The sequence below is a fragment of the Microcebus murinus genome, chromosome 10 (assembly GCF_040939455.1).
Source record: "Microcebus murinus isolate Inina chromosome 10, M.murinus_Inina_mat1.0, whole genome shotgun sequence".
NCBI lineage: Eukaryota > Metazoa > Chordata > Mammalia > Primates > Cheirogaleidae > Microcebus > Microcebus murinus.
Window position 1 is genome coordinate 57,167,169 of NC_134113.1, and position 9,627 is coordinate 57,176,795.

Below are 9,627 nucleotides of genomic sequence, written 5' to 3' on the forward strand. Positions count from 1 at the left end.
CCACCTGCCCCCACCCCCACCTCCCCCCCACGCCCATAGATGTGGGATGCACACACAGCAAGGTGGTTGGTTGGCAGAGCTAGCTGAGGCTTTATTTTGGAAACAGCAATTGAATTGGTTTTTAGTTGGGGGCACAAGTAAGAGGGGTACCCCGGGCAGTAAACTCCCCCCAAGGGTGGGATGAGAGCTGAGGCTGAGCCTTTTAGGTGGGTCTCCTGTCCCCTATATTCCCTGGCATAGCTGCCTCCCCCAACAGGCTTTTTGGCAGCCACTCGAGGGGGTAGGCTGGAGGGGCCGCAGGGGCCGCTCACTTGGGCAGGACATCAGAGGACTCGGACACCAGCTTCCCATCTCGGGTCTCGATCTTCTTCACAACCACAGCCCTGGAGGAGCTGGTGCGGCTGAAGGAGCCGGAGCTCCCACCAGAGCCAAAGCTGGGCGGGAAGGAGCTCAGGCCGTAGCTGAGGCCAGGGCTTGTGAGGCCCCCGTAGGCCGAGCTCAGCCCACCTGGTCAGGGACAGAAGCAGCCACGTGAGCCCGAGAGCCCATCCCCACAGCGGGCCCCCGCAACCCTTGCCCCTGCCCACTCCGCACAAAGCCCCCGGGGAGGGCAGGAATCACTCTCCAGAATTGTCAGGGAAACCAGGAGTGGGGTGGGAAAGGCTGAGCTTCATAAAGCCATGTAACCCTGGGCAAGTCACTGAACTGTGCCTCAGCTTCCTCTGCTGAGGACATTTACGGGCTTGCACAAAACTAAATAAAATAAAGCATGTGAAGCACAGAGCACAGTGCCTGGCACATAGCTACTGTGTATTTGGGTGCTTTCTGTCAGTAACTTTATTATTTGGATCCTGGGTGTGTCCCCATCACCATGGGATCCTCCCAAGAACTGGAGTCCTGTTCCTTGTCTTAGACTCCCTCCTCCCCTGCTCAGTGCTCAGGACGAGGTCACTCTGGCCACTGAGCGCCCCTCCCCCGAGCCTATGCTCCCTCCCTCCCTCCCCAGGGCTAGGATGCTCACCTGAGTAGCCACTGGTGGTCTTCGTGTGGATGCTCATGTTCTGCATCCCAGACTCCAGCCTGTGCCCAGACACATGGGATATCAGGACCAATTCCTGGCCCTTCTTGGCCCAGAGCAACAAGACCCAAGTCCCGAGGGGCTACAGGAAGTGTCCACCCTCCCCACCCCAGGTCCAGTCAGAGATCCCCACACCCACCGGCTCTCCTCGCCCTCCAGCAGCTTGCGGTAGGTGGCGATCTCGATGTCCAGGGCCAGCTTGACGTTCATCAGCTCCTGGTACTCACGCAGCTGCCGCGCCATGTCCTGCTTGGCTCGCTGCAGGGCGGCATTCAGCTCGTCCACCTTGGCCTTGGCATCCTCAACGGCCAGCTTCCCTCGCTGCTCAGCATCCGCAATGGCAGCCTCCAGGGAAGCCCTCTGTGGGGGCAGTGAACAGGTAAGCAGGCAGGGTCTGGTATACCTCCTTCCCTGCACCCACTCTCCCCTTCCCCTCCTTTAGGGCCCCCCCCCCCCCCGTCGTCCTGCCGCCCACCAACCTAGACTGACTTTACCCAGCTCAAAGAAAGTGCTACCAGTGACACTGAGGAAGCAGAATGGGGAAATATGAGCAGCTTCCAGGCCCCTCCCATTTACACACCTCTCACCCCTGACACTGTAAGTCCCCCCTACCCTAACTGGACTACCTCTCTGGGCTCTAGACTTTCCTTAAACCAGTAGAGCCCAATCTTACCTGATATTTAAGACAGGTTTGGGGGACACATCATGGACCCCAACCTACCTGCATCAGCCCCCTTTCACCTCTGTCCCAGCCCCAGGGACCTGGCTCAGCATCCCTCAGCGTCCCGGGAGCAGTCTGAGAAGCTGGACTGTGGCTGCCCTCCAAATCCTGAGCCCTGGTGCAGGTCTCCTTCCCTGACTCCAGACCCCTCGCTCCTTCCTACATTATCTCCTCGTGCAGGCACGTGTCTGAGGCTCCTCTCCCACCAAAGGCCAGCATGGCCCATACCTGGCCTTTGAGACCTTCGATCTCAGCCTGGAGCCGGCTGATATTCCGGTTCATGTCGGAGATCTCCGTCTTCGTGCGGCGCAGGTCATCCCCGTGCTTCCCAGCCAGAACCTCCAGCTCCTCGTACTGCAGGTGCAAGATGAGGAGGCTTGAGGGGACCTGTATGAGCTCCACCTGAGGCAGAGTGCCCTCTCTGCCAGGTCACCAGAGCCCCAGCCCCCTACACACAAGTGTGCACACACACATACACACACTCACACACACATGCACCACTGAAGACCACCTTCCAGATTTCTGGGCACCACTCTCTGCAGGCCCAGCTTGCAGCGGGCAGAGTGCAGCTGAAATCCTGCTGCCTCCTCAAAGACTAGGGAACAGAACTGGACAGAAGGGGACGGCAGCCTGGTGACCCTGCTCTTGCTCTTCACCTTGGTCTGGTACATGCTCTCAGCCTCAGCCCGGCTGCGGTTGGCGATGTCCTCGTACTGGGCGCGGACCTCAGCGATAATGCTATCCATGTCCAGGGAGCGGCTGTTGTCCATGGACAGAACCACAGATGTGTCCGAGATCTGGGACTGCAACTCACGGATCTCCTGTGGGGGGAGTCGGAAGGTGGTGAGGCTCTGTCCTTGCACACAGGCGCCCCCTTTTGCAGAGCAGCCTTCCTTAGGGGATAAGATGGGGCAGAGGAGGAGAGCAGCAGGTAGGAGTTAGGGCTGGGAGAGGGCAAAGTTCCTGAGGAAGGAAGCTGCATCAGAGTCCTGGAACACAGAGGGGAAGGATAAAAGGAAACCTGGCTTTGGGTAACTAACCAAAGGGGAAGGCTCCTTCTATCCTCCCAGCCACCAATACTAAGGCCACAGAGGATGCAATACAGCCCCAAGATTAGGAACAAAGTCCTCGAAGACAGAGTTGCAGCTGGGACACACCACTCTATATGATGACCTTGAACAGGTTATTTTACTTCTCTGAGCCCATTTTCTCATCTGTGAAAGGGGATAATAATAAACCCTCCCTCATGCAGGGGGACAGAACACATAGAACAATATTAGTGTGATGGCTGTAATTATTCAGTGGTGGGCCCTTGTCTGTTGGTGCATTGGAGGCTAGGAAGAGGCTCTGGCGGGGTCCCGGGGATGGGGGCACTGATGGGACTGGGGTCTCTCACTCTACAGCCCCAAGAACATACCTCTTCATGTAGCTGCCTCAGGAAGTTGATCTCATCAGTCAGCCCATCCAGGCGAGACTCCAGCTCTACCTTGTTCATGTAAGCTTCATCCACATCCTGGGGGACCAAGGTGAGGGGGAGCCTGAGCTGAGTGCCCATACCCAGCCCCGACTAGGGGCTCCCCAACATCTACCCAATGGCCTTGACATTCTAACCAATCACCCTCCCCACCCCACTTTGTGGCCTGATCTTCTAGCCCAGCCTCTGTCCGTTGCACCTACCTACCCAGCCCAACACCTTTAACATCTATCAGCTGCCTGCAGCACACCCTCCTCCCTCTAGGAAGCCTTCCATGACCAGACCTCCAATTCTACTGCTCCATTTGCTTAACCATACCCCAACATCCACGTCCAGAGTTCTGTCCAAATGTACCCAAACTACCACTCTTTCCTTGCTATGCCTCTATAAAAGGCACTCAAAGTGTCGACATAAATGAATCTGTCCCATTACTTAGAAACATTTAGAGATAGAACCTAGAAAGCATTAGTCCAAGTCTCCAAGCTCCAACCTCCAGTGTGTGAAATGGAGACAGGGAAACTCCCTCACCTTCTTTTTTTTTTTTTTTTTTTTAAAGACAGTCTCACTCTGTTGCCCAGGCTAGAGTGCCATGGTATCAGCCTAGCTCACAGCAATCTCAAACTCCTGGGCTCAAGCAATCCTTCTGCCTCAGCCTCCTGAGTAGCTGGGACTACAAGCATGCGCCACCATGCCTGGCTAATTTTATATATATATATTTTTTTTTTCTTTTTTTTAGTTGGTCAATTAATTTCTTTCTATTTTTAATAGAGATGGGATCTCATTCTTGCTCAGACTGGTCTCGAACTCCTGAGCTCAAACGATCCACCCACCTCTGCCTCCCAGAGTGCTATACAGGCATGAGCTACCACACCCGGCTACCTCACCTTCTTGATGAGGACAAATTCATTCTCCATCTCTGTACGCTTGTTGATCTCATCCTCATACCTAGGGAGGAAAAGACTTAGAATCAGAGGATGAAGGCAAAGGAGAGGTTGCCCTGGGTCTTTTGAGGGGGACATGAATATCTAGAAAATTCAATTCATAGAAGTGCAAGGTATGAGAGGACTGGTCCCTCTACCCTCACCAGCTACCCTCTCCCATCCCCAGCCCATCCCCAGCTAGTGGGGAGGCCTAGAGCAGGAAATCTCTTTCCAATCCATGAATGCACATGAATTGGGTATATTGGGAGGGTTAGCAGCAGGGCCTGACATGAGACTTCACACAGAACTTTCTGAAGTTTGCTAGAGGTCTGGGGCCAAGAATAAGCAGAGGCCAGAGCTGTAAGTATAAAAGTGAAGCCTTCTCTTCCATCTTAGGTTTACTGTATAAACGTTCATATGCCATTTGCTTTCCTGGAAAGTTCTGAGACTGAAAGGGGGCAGGTGCTATTACCAATTATGCCAGGTCAATGGGCATAAACACAGATTGTCCCAAGCAAACCTGACCATATGGTCACCTTAATTACATGGGACTGCATTGCCCACCAGCAGAGGGCCATGGGCACTCAGGCCTCTGGTGTCAAGGGGTGGAGCAGGACAGGACGACTTCAGTTGGCTGGGCAGGGTGGGGGTGCTCACTTATTCTTGAAGTCCTCTACCAGCCCCTGCATGTTGCCAAGCTCTGCCTCCAGCTTCAGCTTATCCTGGCCCAGTGTGTCCAGCTGTCGCCGAAGGTTGCTGATGTAGTTTTCAAACATGCCATCCATGTTGCTCCGAGCCGTCTTCTGCTGCTGCAGGAGGCTCCACTTGGTCTCCAGCATCTTGTTCTGCTGCTCCAGGAACCGCACCTATATAAGGGAAGAGAAAGCAAAAATGTCCACATCCTGGAGGGAAGCAAGCAACACCTTGTCCCCCAAGTTTCTCCCCAATGAGGTCTCCAGAACTCAGGGACCTGCTTAGCTGTTCTGAAAGGATCACCTATGACCAGGGGAAGAAAGCATGCTGAGATGGTGAGATAGTGAGTGGGGTAAGGAGCAATAACCCTCTGGCATTGGAAGGTAAAAGGGGACATGTTTGGAAGGGGACAGCTAGGGAAGTTATGTTGAAGCTGCCTTTGCAGAACAAAGAGGTCTTATTTACATAGATTGTACATTATACAGCAATAAAAATAGCCAAGCTTTGTAAAGATGCTTTGCTTTTTATTTATTTATTTATTTTTAGATAGGGTCTCACTCTGTCACCCAGGCTGGAGTGCAGTGGCACAAATATAGCTCACTGCAGCCTCCAACTCCTGGGCTCAAGTGATCCTCCTGCCTCAGTCTCCCAAAATGCTGGCACTACAGGTGTGAGCCACCATATCCAGCTTGCTTTTTACTTTATGCAGGATTGAAAAAGAAAATGTAGATTGTTCATATCAAATATGATCATCATTATCATTATGTGGAGCGACTTTAAAGGACTCATGCAAATGATGGGGAAACTTTAGCCCTGCTACTAACCTGTGCTGTACAACCTCAAGTTGGTTGTTTTCCCTCTAAGAGCCTGGGTCTCCTCAACCCTGCAATGGCCTAGAGGAACTCAGGCAAGCAGCAACTCTGTACAGAAGTCACTTTCAGCAGAGGAAAAGGCAAGAGACTAGGTAGATCTGTCTATAAACTGAAGAATCCTCTCTCCCTTCCCTTTTAGATTCTGGAATTCTTCTCGCCCCACTCTTGCCCCTAAATCCACAATCTCCCCTTCCTGCCCCAAACACAAAGGCCCTGGGTTCTTTGGGTTTGTGGAATCCTGAACCTTAGAATGAAATTAAGGCATGTTACAGAGGGGAATTTTTATAAAATAAAGAATAATGGGGGGAAAGGGCATTTATTGAAACCTTAAAATCTGTACCCCCATAATATGCCGAAATAAAAAAATTTAAAAAAAGTATAGTAAGGCTGGGCGTGGTGGCTCATGCCTGTAATCCTAGCTCTGTGGAAGGTGGAGGTAGGCAGATCACTCAAGGTCAGGAGTTTGAAACCAGCTTAAGCAAGAGCGAGACCCTGTCTCTACTAAAAATAGAAATAAATTAATTGGCCAACTAAAAATATATAGAAAAAAGTAGCTGGGCATGGTGCCACATGCTTGTAGTCTTAGCTACTCAGGAGGCTGAGGCAGGAGGATCGCTTGAGCCCAGGAGTTTGAGGTTGCTGTGAGCTAGGCTGACACCATGGCACTCTAGCCCAGATAACAAAGTGAGATTCTGTCTCAAAAAAAAAAAAAGAATAATAGACTTGTTTCAAGAAGAGGAATTTTCTTAATCAACCCAAAGTTTAACTCGTTTTTAAACTGGGGAGAATTGGAAGAGAAAGGTGTGTTAACGGTATAGACTAGTTCCCACAACCCCTCTCTGTAAATTCCTTTCTTCTCCAGGTCACTGTGCCCCAAAATTATAAGAAATAAAATTATTATAACATTTTACCCTAATGGAATGCATAATGGAGGCCAAGCACTGCTAAGCTCTTGACATGCATCATATGTTTGACTAGGCAAAAACTCTTTGATTTAAGAATTCTTGTGACCCTTTCATAGATGAGGAAATGAGACTTAGCAAGGCAGTCCAACACAGTAAAAGGCAGAGCAGTGCAACTAGGAATTTGAACCCCAACGCCTGTGAGCTAGCAAAAGTCTGGGCTAGCAAAACTCAGGCAAGCGCCTCGCCCCCATAGGAACAGGGCAGCGCCCGATTCCTGGGGAACTCCAGTTCATGCAGGTGACACTCTGCTCCTGGACTTCCCTCCTGCCGTCCCCACAATGGCTCCCGGAGCCCGTCTGCAGGCGAGGGCCCCCACGGCTGCAGAGCCCCATGGCTGCGACACCCGGCCTGGGCCTCCTCTGCGAACGTGGAGCCAGGCCGCTGGGGCGGGGCCAGGGCAGGACGAGTGGAAAGGGACAAGGGCCGAATGGGGAGAGAGGCGTGGGCAGGCGGACGCGTTATCTGAAGCCATAAACTCTGGGGTTAAACAGGACGTGAAACCGGGGCGGGGTGCCCAACGCCCGCAGACTTTGAATCTTGGATGGGCTTCAGGCCTGACTGTCCCTTCCACCCCCGACGCTGAAAGCCCGGCCAGGCAGCGCAGCAAGCCCCGAGACGGCGACAGCAGCGCCGCACCCCGCCGGGGGGCCTGTCCCCGCCCTGCCCGGCCCCGCCCACACTGCGGACGCCCGGGGCAGGGGCCAAGTTATGACTCACCCGGGTGCCCCCCACACTCGGGCCTCCGGGCGCCAGAGGCCTCAATCAATATTTACCGGTTTGAATCAAGACATCTACTTCCTCCTCCTAGAATCCTATCAAACCCCCATTAAAAAAAACAAGGAATAAAGAAAAAAACCACAGGGCACCATTGGGCACTAGGGCGCCCTTGGGGCATGCTGGGGAGAGGGCTGAACCTGGAGGAGGGGATCCTCTCCCCCCACACCCCACAGCTGAACAGCTGGGACTTCTCCGGCTGAAAGCTTAGGGACAGATCAGAACACGGGTTGGGGGTGACACGGGTGAGGGAAGGGGGAAGTCCCAGGATTTAGTGACAAGCAGTTTAGACCCTCTCCCCATCCCTGTCCCAGCCCAAATCAAAGTGCATGGGAGGAGTGAATCCTAGGGTGGGAGAGTGTTGCTAGGGTGGGCAGGGCCCAGCTGGAGGGCAGAGGGGAGCTGGAGATGTGACCACCAACAGGGACGACCAAGAGAAAGAAAGGACCGTCACTGGGCCTCCAGTGCAGTCAGCCTCGCAGGGGGACCCTCACCTTGTCGATGAAGGAGGCAAACTTGTTGTTGAGGGTTTTGATCTCCTCCTTCTCCTGGTTGCGCACGGCCTGGATGTTGGGGTCCACCTCCAGATTGAGGGGGCTCAGCAGGCTCTGGTTCACCGTGACGGCTGTGATGCCCCCGACACCACCGGCCCCGGCATAGCCCCCACCCAGGCCCAGGCCCAGGCCGCTCCGGAAGCCGCTGCTGCTGCCCACTCGGGAGAAGCCCGAGGAGCTGATGCGGGCACTGGGCCCGCTGGTGTACGAGCGGCTGCTGAAGGCCCGGGGGCCAGAGGTGGACATCTTGTAGGACTTCTGGGTCACCCTGATGGACATGATGGAGGCTGGAGTGGAGGCAGGCGGGCCGAACCAGGAAGAGACTAGAGAAGGAGCGAGAAGCTGCTTCTAGGTGGGAGGACAGCTCCCAGGGATGGCCCTTTATAGAAAAAAGTCCAGCCCAAGGGGAGGGGGAAAGGCCTTGTACCTGAGTGGCTAGGCCCAGAGGGGGCTGGGCCTAATAACACCTGCCACCTCCAGGCAGGACTCAGGTGGGGGCAGCAGAGAGCTGCTCCCACCCAGGAGCCCGCTCCAATCCGGGAGCCCACTGCAACACTACCTCAGGAACCCAGGAAAGAGCAATTCCGCGCATGTGAAACTGGAAAGAAAGAATCCACCCGTCCTTGGGAGAGCTCCCCCGCCTCCGTAGCAAGGAGACGTGCCTGGGGTCACCCAGCCACTGGAACTGACTTCTAGATCTTGTCTCCTTCCCTCCTGTGGGAAATAAACTAGAAGATTGGGAAGCATGGCAAGAAAGTGTCCCCTGGAATTTGGGCCTCTCTGAGCAACTGACACCCTAAAGACACCCTCCAGTGTTCTCCCTGGCTTAAATGATTATGAGGGTCTGCCCAGTCTGGGTAACAGGGCCCCTGGAATCCAAAGCCTTGAATCTGAGGTCAGCCATTCGCCTCATCTCCCCAGGTTTCTCTAGTATCCTTCTTGCACTGCGAAGAGGGTCTGGGCAAATATTTATGGAATGAATGCATTAATTAATGAACATACATGCGCGCACACACACACACACACACTGGCTGTCTTCTGTCTGGGTTTGCAGGTACAAGATAAAGAGAGGTCTAACACAGCACTTTTCCTGGACATAACCCGCGCCCTCCTCTCCTCCCAAGATCCCAGGATTCCCGTGCCAGGTCAAACACTGTGTAGGCCTTGCTCTCGGGCACAGAGAATGAACAGGGGCTAAGGGGCAGAGGAGGCTGGGGGAGTCCAGGAGAGAGCAGAGCTGCACTGGGGATCGTCATTGTTCTCGTCGTGCCGGGGGAGTGAATCGCGGGAAATAAGACAGGAAAGTGGGGGTGGAATCGAGTGGGGTGGCATTGGTGGTGCCACGTGGATCCTACTTCTCTTCCAGGCCCCCAGCTAGCCAGAGGAGAGGGAGGAAGAGTCCCTGCACCTGTCTCTTTGATCCCATTACCAGAGTGAGTCAGGAGAGCAGGTTGGGACATAGCACGCACCTCCCTAAACATAGGAGAACGGGGAGCTGAACAAGGCACCCCAGGCCTGGGTGGGGCCGGGCAGGGCAGGCTGTGGGCGGAAGGCAGGAGGTTTGAGTCCCCAAGGC

At 54.1% G+C, this 9,627-nt stretch overlaps 1 protein-coding gene across 1 annotated transcript; it reads right to left on the reverse strand.

Moving 5' to 3' along the window:
• Positions 1-61: 61 nt before the first annotated feature.
• Positions 62-8,434, reverse strand: KRT8 (keratin 8). The gene is made up of 9 exons (XM_012763214.2): positions 7,992-8,434; positions 4,851-5,059; positions 4,158-4,218; positions 3,217-3,312; positions 2,456-2,620; positions 2,028-2,153; positions 1,218-1,438; positions 1,022-1,080; positions 62-507 (listed from the first exon to the last, which is right to left on the reverse strand). The coding sequence occupies exons 1-9, from the start codon at positions 8,328-8,330 to the stop codon at positions 308-310; spliced, it is 1,476 nt and encodes a 491-aa protein (XP_012618668.1). The 5' UTR covers positions 8,331-8,434; the 3' UTR covers positions 62-307.
• Between the last annotated feature and the right edge of the window lie 1,193 nt (positions 8,435-9,627).

Coding starts and splice junctions, on each gene's coding strand:
- KRT8 (XM_012763214.2), bottom strand. CDS start 8,330: ATGTCCATCAGGGTGACCCAGAAGTCCTACAAGATGTCCACCTCTGGC. Junction 5,060..7,991: donor TTGCCTCCTTCATCGACAAG/GTGAGGGTCCCC, acceptor TCCCTTATATAG/GTGCGGTTCCTGGAGCAGCA. Junction 2,621..3,216: donor TGAGGCAGCTACATGAAGAG/GTATGTTCTTGG, acceptor CTCCCCCCACAG/GAGATCCGTGAGTTGCAGTC.